The 22696-nt window shown below is 37.5% G+C and overlaps 1 protein-coding gene across 6 annotated transcripts in view; it reads right to left on the bottom strand.

Moving 5' to 3' along the window:
* rapgef4.L (Rap guanine nucleotide exchange factor 4 L homeolog) overlaps positions 1-22696 on the bottom strand; it is a 153018-nt gene that overhangs the window by 33597 nt on the left and 96725 nt on the right. For 3 of the 6 annotated variants that reach the window (XM_041577497.1, XM_041577500.1, XM_041577501.1), the window contains 12 exons: positions 21927-22007; positions 20172-20278; positions 17113-17234; positions 15772-15955; positions 14982-15066; positions 14094-14154; positions 11454-11530; positions 10771-10917; positions 10030-10145; positions 9698-9786; positions 8586-8664; positions 1898-2048 (listed from right to left, as the gene is read on the bottom strand). In XM_041577497.1, the coding sequence (XP_041433431.1) occupies positions 1898-2048; positions 8586-8664; positions 9698-9786; positions 10030-10145; positions 10771-10917; positions 11454-11530; positions 14094-14154; positions 14982-15066; positions 15772-15955; positions 17113-17234; positions 20172-20278; positions 21927-22007 (1299 nt within the window). The remainder of the gene's footprint in view (positions 1-1897; positions 2049-8585; positions 8665-9697; positions 9787-10029; positions 10146-10770; positions 10918-11453; positions 11531-14093; positions 14155-14981; positions 15067-15771; positions 15956-17112; positions 17235-20171; positions 20279-21926; positions 22008-22696) is intronic. The other 3 variants (XM_041577498.1, XM_041577499.1, XM_018235918.2) reach the window with 2 other exon arrangements.

The following is a 22696-nucleotide window of genomic DNA, read 5'->3' as shown; positions in this document are numbered from 1 at the left end:
CTACCGGGAGTTTTCCTGGTATCTCGGTGGGCCAGTCCGACACTGAGCGCAATCGTGTGCAGCTTAAATTGAAATCCTCAAAACCCTCAACCTGTATCTTCTCTTTGTGGTCGAGGCTGAATTTAAAAATCTACACACCTCACTAGGATACAGAATGTTATTATTATGCATAACGAACCTCTCAGATGTGAGTCTTTAATTTATTGTTTTAAATAATTTTTTGTGAAATAATGATACTGATTACAGGACATAATCATATTGATTAGGTGTCTGTAACAATGCAATATTAATGCAGAGACTAAAGGTCCCCATAGACGCAAAGATTTCTCTTGCCGAACGACCGATTTTAGGGAAGCCCGACCAATCCTTCGAAATTATCATGTGGTTAGTGGGATTCGAATGATCGTACATCTTACGATTTTTCGGCCGACATCTGTCAGGAAATTGAATGGCCCGGTCAAAAAATCGTTGTTTGTGCCAGTGCAATCTATCTATGTCTGCAGGGCCAAGCAGGCAGCTCCCCTTTGTTTTCCTGGCAAATTGGTCTTTTTAGTTGATGGTAAATTCGCACGATCGTTGCGAGACGATTGTGGTCTCATGAATCTCAACATCTATGGCCAGCTTAATGAATAAGGAGCACATGATATATATATAATCCGGTAAAACAGTTCTGAACATGCAGAAGAGCATATAGAAAGAAACTGTACAACATTTGGTGGTGAGCTATTGGTTACATGACCTTCATTTTATTATATGACTTTCAGTCCAATAGGAAACCCAATATGGGGTCATGTAGCAGAATACTATAAGTTATTATTGCAGGGCAACTCTACTGCACAAAGTCTAGCAATGGAAGTGTATAGGGTCCCATGGCAGTAGGCTGTACCTTGCATTTTTGGGTCTGCAGGTGTACATGTATTTAGAAAGATTCATATTAGTGCTCCTACCTGACATGAATAAGACGTGTATGTATCTTGCACCAGATACTTGTCCTTCCTCACCCGCAAGACAAGTATCTGCAGTACAGTTGGTGAGGGCAAGCTTCTTTATTTTCCTCTTATTTAATTTTATCTATAACAAAATTCTTGAAATGCATGAGGTCTCCGTACAAGCTGCTATTCACACAGAGACAAAGTAAATGTGAAATTGGTTAATCGTTTAAGAACTGGGTGATGTAAAGGGAGCTGGGTTGAAGTGCTACATAAAATGCTTGTTCTTCCCTCTAATAGCAGGCATGTGCGGTGTAATTGTAGGGTGCCGCTGCATTTCAAACAGACAGACCTGTAAAATCCATGTTCTGTGTTAAAGCCATGCATCTAAATGATTTACCCACTTATCATGATCATTATGTGTATTTTTAGTTGGAAGCCATTGTGTAGCTTAAGGAAATTGCAATGTATTGACATTTATAAAGGTTTGTAATAAAGTGTAGGAGATAAGAGGGCTCATGTACAAAGCTTGGGGCAATGTGAAATGTGCAAAGAAATGGGTGCAAAGCGACCAGTCCTACACACTTTGTGCTGTGGGTTGCACCATAAATTCAATGCCCACTTACAAAGTGAAGGACGGGGTCCAAACTTAAAAAAAAACAGACGCACCCTGCCCTGCATAGCTGCAGGTCTTTGCTTGCCAAAATGGAAAGTAATTGCTGCTTTAACTTGCTTGTTTCCTGAATGTGCACTAAGGGCTACCCTCTTGCACATCTTTGCCTAGTCCAAGTAAATGACCCCTAATATTTAAATTTTCTCCTTGTATGTAAAACCTCCCATCTTATGTGAAGAGCTCCCATTTAAGTAGAAATGAAAATATCTTACTTTATTAGGGAAACTGCATTTGCCCATATGGTATGGAGCACAGGCATGCCTACTTTTTTTTGTTTTACATAATAAGAACTTACTTCAAGAAAGGCCATGGAAACCTCATCTTCGCGGAACAAGTCCCCATAAAGAGTGGCCCACTGTTGCACCAGCCGTATGACTCTGCGCTTGTTATTCAGGGTGTAATCCAGCTTCTCCTGCTCCGTTCCCTGGGAAGGCTGCGCATGGTAAGTTCAACGCGGTAAAGGAAAATGCACATTTTTCGTATTCATGAAAGATGAGGCACCATGTAAACAGTGCAAAGCTGATCCCCAAATGACACTTTAAACAAGTGTAGAGAGCAGCCCGGCTGGTGAGAACAACATTGGGTAGTAGTAAATGTGCACCCTCATAACTGCTCAGCTATATCTGAACGAATTGTCACCAGGGGATATATTATAATATCATATTATAATTATAATATATATATATATGCAAAAGTCCAGTAAGTACCCGCACTCTTTCTCCGTTGCTCGAACGAGGGTACTTGGTCAATTATTCATGTATAATGCTTGTAGAAGGACCAGCACTCCAAAATCTTGTGTCTCAAAATTTCATTAAGCCATGTGGATGCACAAGTGATGGTTTGATAAAATTTTGAGACACAAGATTTTGGAGTGCTGGTCCTTCTACAAGTGTATATATCAGTTATAATCAGTTTTTAGTGGTCATCTCTGTCACATTACTCACTGTAACTTATATGTATTATAATAAAGTCACCTTGGACCACATAGGCAAATACTCGTTTACAGAATATGTATAAAGTATAAGACAGAAAAAACTGACAGTACAACTCTGGTTTAGACAGTTTGGAGTCATTTATGCTATGTTGTGTTGCATAGAGCTCTACTGCCATCTAGTGGTATTGCTGATACATGGGCAAACATTCACACACAAGGGCTGAATGCAATGAAATATTTAACACATTTCATACGAGACAATACAATTTCTTATAAATAAAACAACAGAAATGCTGCAGCCAAGTACTTATAAAGATAAGTTGTATTTGTAAACAATATCAGAATAAATGGCATAATGATATAGTGAAGTTCTATCACTTCTTATTATTTACATGATTTCAATGTAGAATTCCTTTATCTGCACAGAGCAAAATAGGTTCAGTACACCTATAGGTACATGTCTGCCTTTTATCAGAGGAGCACTGTGATTTCAGCGTGAGCAAGAAAAAAATCAGGTTTCTTTTCAACCTGTTTTTTTTTTAATACGAAAAGTGAAAATTATACCTTAATTTTAATTATTTCCCTTTTTCTCAACTTGCCCCCTCCCCACCCACTAGAATCAATGGAGTTAGTTCAAGTAGAGGTAATGGGCTCCCATTCCTTAGCTGCTGCCTGTCTCATTCTTACAGATAAGCATTGGATTACTATAAGGGGGTTTAGTTCCTGAGTTTAGTGTGTATAACTGAAATGACCCCAGTACACCCATGTGAGCCTTACCAAACCATCCCTGTGATAGTGCCAGTACCTTCCATTAGCATAGTGCTTGAGCTAAAATGACCACAAGAAGTGATCACACGCAACACAGGACATTTAAACCATCACAATTCTGCCTCGGAGCACTGTGGAGGTCAAAACAGCAGAAAGGTAATTTGAGTAACACATACCTCCCAACATTTTGGAAGTAAAAAGAGGGACAAAAATTTTTTTCTGCACGTAGCGCAGCAATTTTTTTGACCACACCCTTTCTGTGGCCACACCCCCTAATTACCATGTTTGTTTTACAAAATTTGGCAGGTTATGAAAGTTTGAAAATATTTCTCCTTATCTAAACTGTGTTTTTGTGTCTCAAAATTGTTACAAAGTATCTTATTTGTTATATGTTCTGATGCTTCATACTTTACTGGCGCTTAATGCAGAGCGTAGCATCCATGGGGTGCTCAAGTGCTTCGAAAATTAGTGGTGTGCTCATGCACTTGTGCCCCCAGGGGTCATGAATGACCCATAATATATGTTTTAAATAACAAGATTTTTGCTACATATTCATGATTATGGAAAAGCTTAACAGAACTTTCCTATGTGGAAAGCCATGTAGACAATATCAGATCTGCCTCTGACATTTGTGTAATGAATGCTGCCCACTGCAAGATCTAGCCATATGGGAACAAGATTCAGTGCAGACCTAACACCTTGGTAGTCAAACTTTTTTAGTTTAAGCACCACTTGAAGGGCCTCTCTTAGCTCATGAAATGAATTCATGAGTTCAGACAGGTGTCATAACCTGGAGGGGGGGGGGTTCCTGCCACATATCCAAGTCTCCACCAGAGGCTGTCCATTTTCCCATAGGCCCTCAACAAAGCTTGTCAACTGCCCATTCAAAACAACCTTGGTGGAGTCAAGACACCGCCCACCGACTTCAACAATAATCACTACCCCTACAATCGCATAGGAAGGGACAGTACTGTGTTCTTGCTCCTCCCTACATTGGAAGCATAATTTAAGGTAAGGTAATACAATACATAATTAATCATTTCTGGGATGATCCTTGAGTCCCTAACCAATGCAAATCCCAAAGCCAACCACTTCTCAGGGGAAGGCGGGCTGTCCCAGTTTACTCCACTACACTCCTACTGTGCAGCATTGGTCTATGGCAGTAGATTGCACACAGGAGAAATGCAACCTGTGTTTACAGGCATCTAGGCTACTTCCTATTCAGGATGGAAAACAACGGCTTTTTAATCATGATATCAGGGTTTTCATATTCAGAATTACATTTTATTCAATTTTAATTCATTTTCCATATTCATTTCTATATTTTTTTCAGAAATCATATTTTCCATAGAATATCCACAGTGATGCTGTTCTCTAACTCCCAGCATGCTCCACAAGCCAAACAATGCTGGCGGATACTGGGAAAGCACATGCATGTGGCTGCCTTATGTAGGGAACATTTACTCTATTGAGAAATCATAAAGAAGCTGCACTCCCTTTCTCTAACTCTGCCTATAATAAATTAAAAAAAGAACTCCTGTGTTGTATATTTAAACAAACCTAAACATTCCCGATATCACAATAATATCCCTGGCATCAAACCCGTAATGTAGACTATGATTTGCACAAATTGTGAACAGCAAGTTTAATGTTCCCCTTAGTCATATTCCTCATTCAGTGTCTCAAACCATATAATTATTTCATATATTTTTACCTAGCTATTATCTGACTCACGGCGGGTACCTGTAATTTTTGGCATTTTGTTATTTCACATTTACTTACTTTCACATTCGGCTAATGATAGCTCTGTGAATGGAGATTAGGGTTTACAAAAATAAGGAAAGTGGGGGAAAAAACACAGATTGTATATTGCGTTAATTAAGAGATGATTTAATTGGCTATGATTCCATCGGGAGGATGTAAGTAACGCTTCTCATTTCAGGTGCAGCTTTTGATTATTTTGTTGTTGTGTACAATAAGAATGGGGCATTTATTGTAGGTAGGGGCTATCATTTTTTTGTGAACCCTGCAGGCCAGCAGTTGTCTGTATCTTAAAAACTGAGCTCTACTGCCACCCAAAGGTTTATCTCTTTTATAGGAAGGGACTGCAACTGTATGCTACTGTCCATAATAAATCAAGATCGTCAGGGACAGGTATTGCAACCGCTGTATAATGTCATAGTAAGGCCTGATTATGCCAGTACATAAAATTACATAACGTTTGGTCACACGAACAAGGAAAAATTTAATTTTTTGCTGTGCACTGCATGAGCAATTCTTTTTAGCCTTTCCATAATTCGCATATCAAATTAAGGTTTGGATAACATTTGGGATTTGGTCAAACCTTTCATGAAAGATTTGTCTGAATCCCACAATAGCGGATTTGCTGCATCCCTACTTGTACCGATACACTTTACTTGGTGAATTTATTTGTGCCCACCCAGCATGCTCTGTTAATTAGTGTGTGATTGCACTTGTTGACGGTAGGTAACTCTGGAATTACCACCATTCTGGACATGGTTATTAGCTAAGGTTTATTTCATTACAGGAAGAAAGGATATGAATTTAGCAAGGGTAAATCTTTCCCCAAAGAAACATATTCCTACTAACCATTTAAAGGAGATTGTTCACCCTTTGTAAGTTCAACCAAACTGGTAGAACTATACAAAATAAGCACCTTTCCAAATACAATTGTTTACCTACAATGGATTGATTCAGTTTTTATTAAGAAATAAAACAGCCTCTTACCCAGTGCTTCTTTTGCCTTACTGCTTTGGTAAGACTTTGCAAAAGGTGAACATCCTCAAAGTCTCCAAATTTAGACAGAAGTCTGATGGAATGTGGAAAAGAATTGTAGCTCTACAGAGCAGACTTGGTTAGTTATTGACATAAATAGATTTGTGTCAATTCATAATAGGGATGCACCTAATCCAGGATTCGGTTTGGGATTCGGCCTTTTTCAGCAGGATTCGGATTTGGCCAAATCTTTCTCCCCGGCCGTACTGAATCCGAATCCAAATTTACATATGCAAAGTAGGGGCAGGGAGGGAAAGTAAGAAATGATTTCCCCTTCCCACTCCTAATTTGCATATGCAAATTAGGATTCTGATTTGTTTTGCTATTCAGCTGAATCTTTTGCAAAGGATTCAGGGGTTTGGCCGAATCCAAAATAGTGGATTCGGTGCATCCCTAATTCATACTGTATATGGGTCCCTGTTTCACTTGTGTGTGACTGTATAAATTAGGCATGGTAGTGACACTGTTTGTATAATAGATAGATAGATTGATATGCTGTGTGAGCATGGAACTGGTATTTATGTTGGACCATCTGTAGAAAGGAAGGCCATCTAAAGAAGAGTTATGATCAAGGCACTTAATGCAGCTTAACAATAAGAGATTGTATTATTACATTTGGATCAAGCTGGCAGAGAGAAAAGATAAATCTGAGTATCATCAATATAAAGGTAGCCCCAAAAGCCATTCACTTTCATCTGGTGGATACAGAAGGAAAAGCAAACAAGAGGCAGGCTGAGATGAAGAGACTCACTTGCAGAGAACCCTGAAGGCATGGTTGCAAAGAAAGAAAAAGAAGCTGCAAAGAAGATGACTGTGGTGGAAAAAATCTAGTGTGTTAAACCGATCTTGAGAAAGAAAACTAATGGGCAGGAGGCCAAATGATATAAACCATACGTTTTAGTAGATATGAGAGCAAGGAGAAGCCAAGTTAGATTTATGTTTGGTTATGTTTGTTTTGCTGATGATTTTTAGCTTGGCTTGGGTACAACATTTCACTACAGTTTTCCCATTATTATGTGTGTGAATTACATTAAAAAAATGCAACTTTTCCAAGTAATTAGCCATCATTTTGGTACTCAGTTCTTCAGCAATTGCTCCAGTTCGTACCTTTCACCCTGGAATTTAAATGTATTTAATCAAACATATTCAGGAAGAAACATTGTTATTTAGGACATGGAACCGATAAGAGTTAAAAAATGTAGATGCTTTGACAGTGATACTGATGGGTTGAGACAACCCCCCTAAACCAACGATAAGAAAAATCTCTGTAGGGCTAATGTGATGCATATTTACATGAGTTAAAATGAAGTCATATGTTGATGTCCTTTGGAAAACTCTACTATGAATCCTAGTACACACAAGATCAGCCCCTTTAATGATCATTATTGTAGATATGTTGCAAAATTTTGAATAATGTTGCTTAATTCCTGGAGCATTACTGGCCTTAGTATGAACTCCCATTCACATTCTGAAATGTCAAATGTCAGTCATTAAAGCCATATATAAAAATGTTGTACAAGGGTTTAACTATAATGTTAATTTAATCTTCGTTTCAAAAATTCTGCATCCTTTCTAGAAATAATCATATCTGTTTAAAAACGAATTTGCCAAAAAGCTTAGTGGAAGGTCATGAATATGTATTAACTAAGGTCACACTGCACACAGGATAATTTTCATTATTCCATGAGACTGGCACTAAGGTGCCTAGAATAATATAATGTTGTCAATATAATCTCACTATAATCTCACACATCAATGGGAATAAAGGGATAAGATATACTGCAAGTATTACAATCTACAGAGTGCTGCATAAAATAAGCAGAAATATGAAAACATAACAAGAACGTCGGTTGTCACATTCAAGAAACCACTGGTTCTATCACAATGCCTTTGGCAGTTTGCCTAGAGCCATCTCCAGCCGCTCATAAAAAGTGGGTTGTGGAGCCAGGAAGCAGGGTTGCCTCATTGGCTCCCATTATTTATGGTGTATTGTTACATGATCTGATGGGAAAGGGACAAGGCAGAAAGGTTTACAGGTCTCACGACATGCTGAGCTTGCAGAACAACTGCAGAATAGGCATTGTTACACAGGGATGGGGCACTTACAGCCAACCAGCTGCTGTGTAATACAATTCCCAGCTGGATAACAACCAAGAAATAACATATTTTAACAAGATGTTTAAAAAGCAAAGGCAAGTAAATTATAAAACCCATAGCATCTTACCACAAACAGCTGTTTAATGCTTACAAACAAGTGTTATTTGCATACGGACAAACAGTTCCCCAGAAATGAGAATTAAATTTGTTGATTGCTTTTATAGGCTTACCGTGCTAATTATCTCATGGGTTTTCAGAATAACCTTGTCCCACAAAGATTAATGGCATAGTTGGGAAATAACACAGGTACATGACTTTATGACATACCTTGGAACATATTTGACCATTGTTACTTCTCACTCAACTAATGTTGTTACTGAAAGGATATTGCGCCATCAAGGCTGGGCAGAGCTGAGAATTTGGCATGAAAACACAGTGCATCAGAATAAAATCATCCAAAGCAGTGACTGAAATACAAGAAAAGGACAAATACGGTAGATACAGATACAATGGATAGATAGAGAGATAGATTAGATAGATAGATAGATAGATAGATAGATAGATAGATAGATAGATAGATAGATAGATAGATAGATAGATAGATATAGGTCTGCTATATTGTTGTCCCTTCCCCAATGTCTTTTGCTGATTTAACTTTGCTGCTGCAAACTAGCAAGTGGGAGGTGAGTCACGACAGACTGCAAGTGTCAGCACTTTAAGATTATGCCACTAAGGTAGTTAGATAGATGGATAGATAGATAGATAGATAGATAGATAGATAGATAGATAGATAGATAGATCGATAGATGATAGATAGATGATAGATGGATAGATAATTTAAATATCAATTAGGCCAGCTCGAAATTCCATTACTGTTATACGAACTGAATTGGGCCTTATATAAAGTCTACAACCACTGGCTCTGTACAGGCACCCCAAGTAAATTGATCATTGACCTGAGGGCTGAATGATCAAATCAGCCCAATATGGTCCTCTTCTTGGTTGGACAATTGAGAGCCTAGAATAGAACATTTATGGTGGCTTAACAGGTAAAAGCCATAAGGTACATTAGAGAAAGTATGACTGGTTTATTTTATATAATATTTTTATTTCTCCTGGAATGAAGCTAGCTAGGTCAGGGATCTCTAATAACTTGTGCTGAAATAAACCCAGAATCCTCAGCTTGCCATTGTTTGCTGCAGCACAATGACAAAATGTTAATATAGAGTTTATAAAATCAACTCCCAGTAATAATGCAGTTACAGAAATTGAGTTTTCACAAAAACACATTGCCACCACAAGAGGGAGCTATAATAAAAAAGTAGTGTTGACCACAAATATGACAACAAGGAAGAAAACTAAAGTTGGCCATACATTCCCAATTTGCATTCTGGCTGATCCTGACCATGCTGTTCATTGTGTGGACATGTATGTTGGATTGGGCTATGAGCAGAGTATGGTCTACTTACACAATCACAGTTGTATGTGCATATGTCTTACCTGTTGTGTCACTTAAACTTGGTTCAAGACGCATTGTTTCTAGGAAGTGTTCCAGAAGTTTCTCTGGGTTTCCTGACATCACAGTGTATCTACAAATCCAAACACGCAAAACACATTATACTGCCAAACCGTAAAAAATAAAACATTAATCAGTGTTTCTTGCTTTTTTTACTAATGTATTGAATTTTTTTATATAGAGATTGATATGCAAATGTCCTAAGTGCTCCATTATTAGACTGGAGTTAGTCTTAACTTATGTAAATATCAAGTAAACACCTTTTGCATTCATCTCACACATCTCAGAACTCTACAACACACCACAATGCACTTACTTATATGGAGACTGAGTGATCCCTTGTGCTGAGCTTTGAGATCCAGCTGGGATTTTTTCTAGTACCAGTACATCTTGATCATGCTCCTTGAGTCTTACTGTGTTTGCTTCCACGTCCTGTAGGAAAAGGTGCCAAGGTGGGTTTCAGTGTGACACTACTGTTGCATTACTAAAAGATGAGAAGACTTTAAGAGCAGAATACTGGTAATTTATATTTAACCAAGATCAGTCATGGTTCCTAACATGTTTAGGCTTCATGTTCTAGCTGTAAAAAAGATGAAATTCCCCCTATTAAAAGTGCTATATGCACTGAACAACTGGATACCATTATAAGCATGTTCCCCATGAAGTGGTGCAGTTTGGACTGCCTGAAATTCAATCCTCTTAACTCTTCACTAGTAGTGCCAGTACCTTGGGCTGGCACAATTAGTGAACCCTATTATTGCTTGTTTAGACCTAGTCCTAGTGCCCACCCTCTAAATAATATTCCCAATCATAATGTACTGGCAAAAGAACCAGGAGGGCAGCTAGGCATTAGGCAGCTTTCTCCTCTCTAGAACTGCACGGTTGCACCACACATGCAGGAGGTAGCATAGCACCAGAGTATGATATAACCCAACTGGATGGATTGAGTTCTGACAGTCCCGATTTAGAGCATATAACTTCAGATGGCAAAATACATGTATTTGAAAGGATGACAGAAGACTAAAGGTTTTCCATTGGAAGCTGAATTAATACTCACACGCAAGATGCGGTTGAAGTCCTCCTTGTCCACACGCAGGAAGTGACAATTGTCTTCTCGTAAAACAATTGATGCTGCCCTCGGGGCATCATTAACAAGGGCAAGTTTCCCAAAGTCATCACCCTCATGCAAGGTACATACAACCCCCTATAGACATAGATGTAAAGCAACTGTTAACACAGTTAAGGCCAGATATAAAAATCGTATATATGAGGTCTCATATATATAGGGTCTGTTGGGAAGGTTAGATAGTAACCATGTTTTTTATGTAAATAAATAACAATTCAGCATAGAATACAACTGACACAAAACAGGATTTTTTAAAATCTAGGACAGAGGCCCCCATACTCAACACTTCCAATTACCCCACATCACCAACACACATCCTACATATACACATTAATGTTTGCATGCTGGATTGTGAAAATACACACTGCAGTTTTATTTTCTTATGAGACAACAGGTTTGCTTATTTGTGCAGATGTGCCCCTTAGGGTTCCAGAGTTTGGCTGAAGTTCTGGCCACTACCTTCCCTTTCCTTTCTGGTTTAACTGCTCCCTTGTTTTGAAAAGCAATACATTTTTGATTGTCACTACCCAAGGGCTCATCGCTTCCTGGAGCTTTATCCCCTGGAGCATATAATTCACTATAAACTTCATACATTGCCACAGAAGAAGAAATACCTTTCCATAGATGACAACATTGACTGATCCTTTCAAGATGATGTACCAGGAAGTGCCTTCTTCTCCTTGGTTAAATACTACAAACAGCAGAAACATAAGTGATTGGAGTATATTCAGCAAACAGTAGCTTTGCACATATCTATGTCAGTGACACCACTGGTTCACTGTAATAAATCAATACAAAATAAGCAGCATTCAGTGGTTTGACATGTTTATCAATACAGAACTATGGGATGTGTAATTGCTCTTTAAAACCTGAAAGGCATTTTGGTTGTGATGGCACATGCATAGGGTCTTGTTGAAGTCACAGTTATAATAGAAATCAATAGCTGAAGTTGTCATAATTCTGGTGGAGGGGTTGAATAGTTATATGAGCTATATGGCCAGATAGTATGTGGACACCCCCCTTTGATGTCTGTGGGCCATTAAGCCACATACATACAGGTGCTACCGCATGATACAAAGCAATTCTGTGCTTCCTAATTTCTTGCAACAGGCTGGGGAACACCCTTTCTTGTTTTAGTAGGGTACTAACCCCATGCACAACAGAATAGGTTTGTAGAAATGGGAGTGGAAGAAGCTAACTGACCTTCAGAATGATTAAGTTTGACTGCAGTTAGTATACTGTAAAATATGGAGTAACTGGTTTAAATTAGTTTTATGGTTCCCTACCTCCTGTTACATCATTACAATAGATTGTACCCGTTGGTGATGGCCCAGCATGCAGGTCAGACAGATTTGTGGAGGAGGCTTATTACATTTGGAAGTTTACTTGGCAGATCATTTAGGTGGAGATGAGGGGTAAATGTGTATTTGTTATCCTACATAAGATTATTAGAACTCTTCGTAAGAGGGACTCTGTCCAAATTATAAAATTCAAAGTCAGCCTGAACCCTATAAGCCTAAAAAGTTTGCACTACAAGGATATGGGTACAGTAGGACCACAAACTCATATAGAAACATCAATTCCACCACAAAGTTAGGGGAGAAAAAAGTTTGATGTGGTAAAAAAGTTCACTTCAGGGAAAGTTTATTTTTTCTCCTTAATTCAAGCAATGTTAGATTGCATGAATGTTAAACAATATCATCTCATAGACAGCATATAGCCTGTATAACCATGTCCTGAATAAATCAAACAAGATGAATCAAATGATCAGAAAGAAATCTATCCTTCCTACACCCTATTAGTAGGCTGATTGCCAAAAGAATACATTGGGGAAAGCATTGGTACCTTGCTTTCTACCCGATCATTTTGTGAACAGAAAAGTTATCATTATTCTTCAACACAAAGATCTGCAATTTCTACAATGCTGCTTGTGATCTGAAGCGCATGGGTGTTTTAGTAAAATGCCCACTAATACTCCTCCACAAATTAACGTTTCACTCACTATTTCTTTGATATTGCTTACAAATGCCTCAGAGCAGGTTCTCACAAGGCAGATTGGTTCGCAAAGTGAATACATTTGCCAATCGCATGGTTATATTTTAAAGCTGAATAAGTGTGGTGCAAACAGAATTGCAAATGAGAATGTCTATAAGAGCTTTTTAAATATGTCAAAAAACGCAAATTGCAAATATTTATGAGCACACTCTGTGACTAAATTATGTCACAACTTTGGTGGCGGAGAAAATATTTGCAAAACAATTTCGCAAAGTGCGAATTTAAGTTACGATATTTTCTTGCACAAAAACCTCGCACATTGGGCGCGCTCATGCATACTACCATCTCATTTGCGCACCATTTGCGAAAATGTATTCACAATGCGAATTTGCAAAAACTGGAAAGACGGGCAGAGCAGTGCAATATATTAGCGTTCAGGAAAAAACATGGGCAATAAAACCATTTGCGGAAAAAAAAAAAACATGCTCTGTGCGAACTTTATAAATGACCCCCAAGGTGTTTTGCTGTTGACATTACATCTAGATTGTAGGAGGGAAGCAAATGGCTTTCTAATACTTGTACTTAGGCTATTATGATAATCACAATGTGAGCTAAATGTTGCTCTCCATCCTTTTGATGTTGCTCCCAAGTGTCTCAGAGCAGGTGCTCACTTTTACGGAAAGAACACATGACACCGTTTGTGGGTACGCAATTTCTAGCTTATAATTGGGCAGCAAAATGCAACCTAGTACTTCTCCATAGATTAAAGCACTGCGTATCTTGACAGCGCTATATAAATAAATGATGATGATGATGATGATTGTTATGGTAATATCACTGTAAGCTACATGTTGCTTTCCATCCATCAGCAAGGTAATATTAGCAATACAAAGCTGCACAGTAATATTAATAGTATAAATTAATATTAATATTAATGTTATATAACAGTAATATTACCAAAGTCGCATTTGTAGCAAGGATTCTAATTGGAGCAGGCTAAATACTGGAGAAACAGGGAGTAACTGGAAGTTTATTAAAAAAAAAAAAAAAAGTTTCCCATTTAACTGTAACATTAAAGAAAGCTGGATGGGGCCCTAAGTAATGAGCAGTTGCAATATGTGCTCATATAATAGGCTATCATCCACAAAGTATGGGAGGGTGCTAGAAACCTCTAGATATGTCATTGCCTTATGAAATCATATTTTACCAAACACACAGTCACACATTTCGTTCACGAATGACCAACACTTTATACTTACACACTGTTCCTGCTTTGGGATGAGATTCAAAGATTAAAAATCCAGCAAGTTCTCTTTTAACCTTAAAATAAATTAATAGTTTTTAGAAGATGAATGAAATGACTATGCAAATGACTACTCACATGCACTGTCAGCAGTTACACACTTCTATTGTCTATTTACTAAAAATCTAAATTAAAAATGTATAAATTCATACAATCCATTTTTTATCAATGTCTTCCAAGTGATTTTTTTTCTCCAAGTAAACTTGTTCATATAATTGTGTAAAAAAATTAATTTTGCACTTTTAACTTTTTAACCTTAAATTCAATTCAGTAGAAGTATCAGTAAACTATCAGTATCTGAAGGTGTGATTGGCAGTATAGGGCATACAGTATGTATGTGCATTATCTAACAAAACAAACTACAAGAGCTATGGGAGCAATGTGCTATTCATGGCTGCTTTATACAAGTATGGGATCCGTTATCCGGAAACCCATTATCCAGAAAGTTCCGAATTACGGAAAGGCCGTCTCCCATAGACTCCATTATAATCAAATAATCCAAAAACAATAATTTCCTTTTTCTGTGTAGTAAGAAAATAGTTGCTTGTACTTGATCCCAACTAAGATATAATTAATCCTTATTGGAAGTAAAACCAGCCTATTGGGTTTATTTAATGTTTACATGATTTTCTAGTAGTCTTAAGGTATGAAGATCCAAATTACGGAAAGACCCGTTATCCGGAAAGCCCCAGGTCCCGATGATTCCTGATAACAGGTCCAATACCTGTACTGTACCATTAAGATTCTCTCTCGCCCTTAACCTGATCTTCTACTACCACCAATCCATAGTTTAAGGATTGTAAAACTTTTGTAATGAAATTCAAAAATAAATAAATGGACTTACTGTTGTTGATAAGTGAGATAAAGCTTTAATGTGAATAAGTTCTTCAAAAATAATTTCTAAATCATCTGCACTCCTCTGACCTGGTCTGTATAGAACAAACAAAAACACACAACATAAAATAAGGGCATGTTAAATATGGTTGGGAATATATTGATCTAATATAAAGGGAATATAAACCCTCCATAGCAGCTCTACCCTAAGGTTGTTGCAAGAAAGAAGTTTTAATGTAAATTGTTGCTTTAATAACACTTGTTTTTAGTTGCTTTAACCTTTGGGAATTGTAGTCCAGCAACATGGATTGGATGGAGAAACACTGCTATCAGTGTCCTTTCCCATAATTACAGAGAGGCGGAATTGCAGTCAGTTTGTTAAAATGAGAAACTGCACATGCATGGATTGATGAATCAGACATTTCCATTGCTCAGCATCATAACGATGTCTGCAAGGGATTGTTTAGGTGCAAGTGCACTGCTTATGTTGATGCAACCTCCTTGGACATAGTTGTAGATCAGCGATCCCCTGCATTAAGAATTGCATTGAGCACCATTTGGCACAATGGGCAGGAAGTTCTCCATTAAAGACTATAGGGGTAAAACAATAACGTACAATATTTGCTCAAGGTCTACTAGCCCGTAGCAACGAATCAGATATTTGTGTTCAAACAGCAGAGTAGAAATTACTATTAATGCTACCTGCTACCTGGTTGCTATGGATTGCTAGAGCTGGAACATGCTTTGGGCCTTTTATTAGATATATTTGTGGATAACAAGATGGAACAATGAAAACTTACGGTTTTCTCAGAATCATTCTCATATGTGCATCAGGTCCTATCTGAGAGAGTAGGAGCAACGTATCCTGCAACTCCTCATCGCTCTCTTTTTTCTCCTCCTCTGTTGGCATTGGAGCATCCTCATGTTCATCATCAAGAAACCGATAAAACAGGTATTTGTCTTGGAAGTAATATTCCTGATCCACTAGGAACAAAAGCACAATTACAGTGACATCTCCTATCAACTGTTAGTAATACAGCTACGGCTGTTAATGTATATATAAATTGCTAAACTGAATTATGTTTCAACAGCATTGAGTCCAACCCAATGTGCAGATGCATGATATAGATTGAAACATGAACCAGGAAAACAATTCTAAGCATGCTCATCAAACATGTAAACATGCAAGTGGTAGAGTATTGTGATCAGTATAGCTCAGTAACACTGAAAGGAATTAGTTGGTGGGAACTGCAGCCAGAAGTCATGCTATAACCATTTTCCGTGGTTATAGTTTAAAATGGGTCTGTCTGTGGTCTATCTAGTGCTGGAATGGTGCAACCTGCCCGCCCCCCCCATAATGAATACAGCAATTCTGAATGTTAGAGCACAGAGACCTGCGGCAGTTATTTAAAGTGCAAGGCAGGTCGCAAAATCAAAAAAAAAACATGTCAGACTGCACCAGATTTTTGCACTTTGACCCGACACTTTGTTTGTTTATCCACTTACCTAACTTTATCCCTCTTGCTAATGTTTGATTACAGTGTAATACTGAAAAATGTTTTTATATCAAAAGATATATATCCCAAGGCTTGTATTTAGTAAAAATAATTTATTTATTAGAATTCATGTTTAAAAATTAGATACATACTGACCCCACATGGCCCACCTTACGTGTTTCGTACCCTCCGGCACTACTATGACTAATTGCCGGAGGGTATGAAACGCGTAAGGTGGGCCATGTGGGGTCAGTATGTATCTAATTTTTAAACATGAATTCTAATAAATAAATTATTTTTACTAAATACAAGCCTTGGGATATATATCTTTTGATATAAAAACATTTTTCCTTATTGGTTGCCTTTGGAACCAGGGCATATCACTCTGGCTGTTGTGAGAGACATAATCAGTTGTATGGACTCCCAATTATGCAGTGAGTTACAGTGTAATACTGTCAAGCAAACAAATGAATGGTAATTACTCTACATGCAATGACTACAAGATTTCCAGCAGTGTTGGAAGATAGTATTGGAGAGTCAGCATCTCCACCTACTTTGGAGAGCTAGAAGGCGCAAAAGGAAAAGTTTTATGTTCCCTTTAAATAAACACTATTTTATTAGCAGAGCATAAATTGATTTTTTTACCATGGTTTAAGACTCCTTCTTCGAGCAGCACCTGCCACATTCCCACTGCTTGTGTTCGAGAATGAACGCATGAGCTTTGCTGTATGAGCCAGTCAACAAGTTCAGTTCCAACACAGCATTGCCTGGAAAAGACACAGAAAAAGACAACTAATTGCATGACCTTTGAGTTCAGCATTTTAAGATGTTCTCAGGAATTTCAGCGGATGAAACTTCCTGCCTGCATCTCAGATAAAGGATAAAAGGGTCCTTCAGAAATACCAGCAGATCTGCAGCCTTTCACCCCGTAATCAATTTGCTGTTTCATACTCTACTAAATCTGTAAATAAAAAATGGGCAGTAGTTTATCTAGAATGTTAAAGGCAAAACATACAATGATGTATAAATGGACAAAAGGCTGTTTAAGAACAGTATAAAATAAAAGCCTGAACTAGACTTGGGAAGCTTGATAAATGTGTTGGTATAAAACTGCACCAAACCTTAATACTAACGGCACTTGTGTCCCTACATGTGCTATTCCAGTATTAGAAAGACAGAATATTTTTAAGGCATTTACACAATTCTTTGCTTTGCCCAATGATTTTTCATTATCGCCCTTTATTATATTTCCCATAGGTGTCTTGGTTATGTTGGAAAGTGAGCTCTCTGCATAAAGCCATAGTGGTTAGATGCAATATACAGTGGTATAAAAATATGATAAGCAGAATCTGCATCTGCAGTGGAATCCGTATGTAGGCCCCCAGTGAGAGTTTGAACAATTGCACCCTTGATAAGACACCTGCTTAGCTAAAATCCCCTAGTGGCACATGTATAGAAAAATCAACCATTCCTGAATAAGATACAACCACACTGGTATGTTCTAATTGGACTGAAGGTTAAACAATTAAATAAGGGCAAATCAGGCATCTACAGTATGTGAATGAATACATTTGCTGAATAAGTGGAAAATCATTCTGTGTTTCAGATGACAATTAGAGTTTCCAATAAAAATATTCTGTATGTCTTATTGCTGCCAGTAATTAACTGGATGAAGTGCCACCATGATTTACACTAAGAATATTATTCTTTATAATAAAGTTATCCAGTCTTTTCCCATTAAACTACAACTAACAGCACCCCTGAAGCAAATCTGACAGTTGTGGTTCAGCGGCATTGCGAGTTGTTGGATTACATGCAAGCTTGCTGACAAAATGTGGTGTGTAAGCAACCATGAAGACAAATGAGAACTGGCAAGGGAGAAGAATATTTCAATTTTTTATGGAAAAATAGATTTTGTTATGTTCAAGTGGAAATGTTGCCGTTTATAGGGAAAGTTTTCCAGATTCAGTGAGGTAGAATGCATTTGTAGCATTACTCACAGAAGATTGCGGGCGCTTTTATAGGAAATATTCTTTTTCCTGAAGTAACTGGTTCTACAGAGTGATTTCCCTTTCTCATTGCCAAAGGGACCTGACAGACTTTAGAGGTTACTGCTATAATAATGTGGTCTATACAAAGACAGTGTTGTCAGATGAGCATTTTCTGCTCTGGTAAGGCTGGCTGAAAGCTGCCTGAATTTATCTATGATTTAGTAAGTTATACTCTGCAAGTCCATACTGAAATACTAAACAAACAGAAAGAATAATGTAGTGGAACCTGTCCACATACTTTGTAGTTCACTTCCTCCTAGTAGACCAATTCAGAAATGGTACTTTAAACAAACACACCATAAAAAAACACCATTATTTACTATATTATCTGGTATGGGGTATTAGCCATAAAAACTAAATTGGCACAGTGAAATCATGGTAATATCTAGCCATTTGATCCATATCTAAAAGGTGACTGTTGCTCATTAAATGGTTGGTTTTGGCCGTTTCTTCTGAAGATTTCTACTGGTGATACCTCATCTACTGTGATACCTTTATAATGTACCACAGTCTAGGGACCCACCAGGAATGAATTGCTAAATTTTGCTCCGAATCACCCCACTCCAAGGCCTAGTTGGGGAATACAGTGGTATAAGAACTGTTTTACCTACCCATAGCAGGATCACTGACTGCGGTTGTTCCTCTAGGTGGAAATTGGAGAGTTTTTCATGTATTGTACTATTCTATTACAGACTTTTCAAAAACAAACCCATTTATTGTAAGTTCATAAGTACTGCGATATTAATGAGGTTCTCTGCCAAAAGTTATTTTCATTAGTGGAAACTAGAAAGAAATAAACTAGTGGAAACTAGAAATAAATATGTGATAAACCTTTCTTGATCTCACTTGATTTCTACGGCTGTTTGACATTGTAGTTACTAAATAACAGTTGAATGTGTCGAGAGAAGGAAATCTTTATATATATGGGGCCTCAGCGTCAGGCCACAGCAGGGTATATAGATGAAGATGATGAAGACTTTAGCCTCTTTACGAATGTGACTTGTAAGTATTGGTATGGAGGTCATTGTGGGTAAGATTTATGGTTTATCTTGGCTATTACAAACAAGACATTGTTTTATAATCCACAAAGTTACAATGATTGACAGAGAGCTCCCATGTGATTGACAGAAGAATTTTTCAAAGGAATGTTGTATTAACCCAATGAATTTGAACTTCTGTTTTTACAATTACCCACAATGCATGCCCATAACAAACAAACCCCTTTATTTACAAAATGTTAAGGTAAGCTGTAGCCAATGAATGAGGCTAGGTTAGGCGCACATACAAGAGCCAAGACCATGATGCTCTTGTACTGTAACCAATAGATCCTACATTGCTATATGTGCATTATAAAGGGTACATATATTAATCAAATCATAGTGAGGGGGTGGGATTGCCACCCATTTGGTTTTAAGCAGGACCTCCTGCCAGGTTGTTAAAACTTTAAAAAAATCATTTTATTTACAGATACATGTGGGAACCTACAATGCTGCTTACTCTACAAGGGGAGGATGGACAAACAAAACTTATATATAGATACAATGCAATACGGTTTAGCCACTAATGCAGCTATATTCAGAAATTGCTAAATAAAATATGTCTCTCAACTAAATCCTTAGGATATTTATATTGTTTATCTTGCAGGCTTCTCACCTGTATGTTTTAAGATGATACTTTCGATCTCTAATCATGTGGGGTGCCCGAGAAAGGATGGCAATCCGTAAAATCTTTCCAGCCCTGAGTATTCTTTCTGATGGAACCTGCAGTGTATGGAAAATGTAAATTATTTTATTTAAGACACTGTAAAAAATCTAGTGTAGTAAAACTAAAGCTGTGCCAATATATATTTTAATAATTCCCCCAAAAGAAACACTGTAAAATACAAAGGCCTTGGTATAAGCATAAAATTAATGTAGGACGAGCAGTGCTAAATTACTGATGTCAATCCAATGTGACACAACTCACGTAGGCAGGAAAAGTACATGTCTGTGCTAGAAAAGCAAGTTGCCAAGAGTATAACATGCCAAGTGGGGCTAGATTTCTGCATACATTTCTGAAAGAGGCCAATTTTCCCAAGGTTTTTGTGGGCCAGTACCTTCTAGTTACACCACTGAAAAACAGAACATGTTGTAAAATAAATAGATAGATGTGTATTATATTGCATGTGCTTAGTGGAGTTTCAGAGGTTGCTGCCTCCTGAGGTAGCAGCCCCTATACCGCCCCCCTTCCCGATCCGCGTTTTCAACATTTAGCATTGGAGCGGGTCCAGGGGTGCCGTATCGCTAGTGCAGTGAGAGTTATTGTGCCCGTTGAACTAGCAGAGCCAATTTTCATGACAAAAAATGGATATTTGTGCTGACTCTGTACTGATGTAATGTGTATATCTGTTTATACTGCATTTTGTTGGAAATTGTCATATTGCCGACTGTCAAATTTTTCTTTCTTTCTACTGCCCTTTTTTTGCCTTCTGTATTTTTTTGAAAATTGAATAAAGATTATTTAAAAAAAAAAATGGATATTTGGCTCTTAAAGATATCAGAGGCGACTTTTTGCTGCCCCTAGTAACTGCCCACTCCATGCTGCCTGAGGTAAGATTCTCACCTTGCGTCATGGCAGGAGTGGCCCTGCATGTGCTTTGTCCTTAAAGGACATGTCAACACCAAAATATAGAATTGCCTAATAAAAGAAAACATAATTCTAAGCAACTTTCCAATATACATTTAATAAATTTGTTCAGTGCTTTTAAAGTTATTTGCTAAACGCCTGGTTGTTACTTTTTAAACAATGTTGCAAAAGTCTTAGTTTTTCTCCATTATTCCAGCATCAGTGCATCACATTCTAAGTTACCTATGTATGACGCCATTGATCACAATGCATCAAAATGCATACTAACTGTGTGCGTCTCTGTGTGCAAATTGCAGTCAAAATTTGCACAGTGGAGATGCCATAACTTGCAGCACCCCAATGTGTACTGTGTTAACAACAATGTGTGCACTTACACATACATTAGTCATCAGAGAATTGAGACTTTGCTTTTATTTTAGCACATTTGTGTCCATGGTCATCTCTTGGCATTTTTAAATAAACTGAGGTCAGGGCTTTGAACCGGCTGTTGTAGTACATAGACATTTTTGTTCTTGAGCTACTCATGCCTAGTTAGGCCTTGTTTTTACGATCATTGTACTTCTATAACTGAACTTTGCAAAGTGACATGGTACTGGTGGGCCTTTTGGGTTGATAAACAAGATACAGCAAGTAATAATCATGTCACCAGTGAGGGGGATCTTGGCTTTAAGCTTGGCTTGGCCCCTTGGCCTTGCTAGTAAATAGCATAATCCAGTATGGCCTTGACTAAAAGTACTTTTTGGTTTTTATTATTAAAAAGTTAACTTTGAAATTATTATGCACCTTCACCACTTGGCGAAATCCCATTACCTCTGTAATGGTTTTAGCTGGACGTATCGGGATTTGGTTTTCAATGAGGGGGGTCTGAAAAATAAGACAGAACCAAAATAAACAGAAACAAACATGAAAACAAACAAAAAAAAATTAGAATTGAGCAAACTAAAGCATAAACAACTAGTAAATCTAAATGGAACAAAACAAGCGGAAAAAAATCAAGTGTGGGTTTAACAGAACCTTAAAAGTAAGAAAGCATTCCAAAGCATTAACATTCTTAAATTATGTATAAAAAGAAATGAAGGAAAATAAAAATAATGATTAGAGCTGATGTGGAATTTTCCGGTATGAATTAAATCAGAAATCATATAATATTTACATATACTGTAAGGAAACACAACATCTGATCTCAATTTGAGTTCATTCTTTAGTTTTTATAGTTCTATAGTCTATACTTCCACCTGCCAAAAGGCAGCAACATAATATGATGATGGCTATCTACTGTATCCAGTGGCATTTTTGGTGCTGAATTTTGAGTCAGACAGCCTTAGGCTTACAGTGAAAGCATGACTGCCTGAGATTAATATCCACCAGAAGAATTTATAACCAGCTGTATTTGTCCAGACCTAATGTTCACAGAAAGACACATAGAGAATATGTAATGTCAAACTCTTAATCAAGGAAATTGCTCATAAATATGCCCTAAAAAGAGCAAGCAAAACTTTGGACAAAGCTGATATAACATGCTATAGCACATCTTTATAACATGTTTACTGCGT

Source organism: Xenopus laevis, chromosome 9_10L (assembly GCF_017654675.1).
Source record: "Xenopus laevis strain J_2021 chromosome 9_10L, Xenopus_laevis_v10.1, whole genome shotgun sequence".
Classification (NCBI taxonomy): Eukaryota; Metazoa; Chordata; class Amphibia; order Anura; family Pipidae; genus Xenopus; species Xenopus laevis.
Note: the sequence above shows the minus strand (reverse complement) of the source record. Positions and strands in the feature narration are given on the sequence as shown.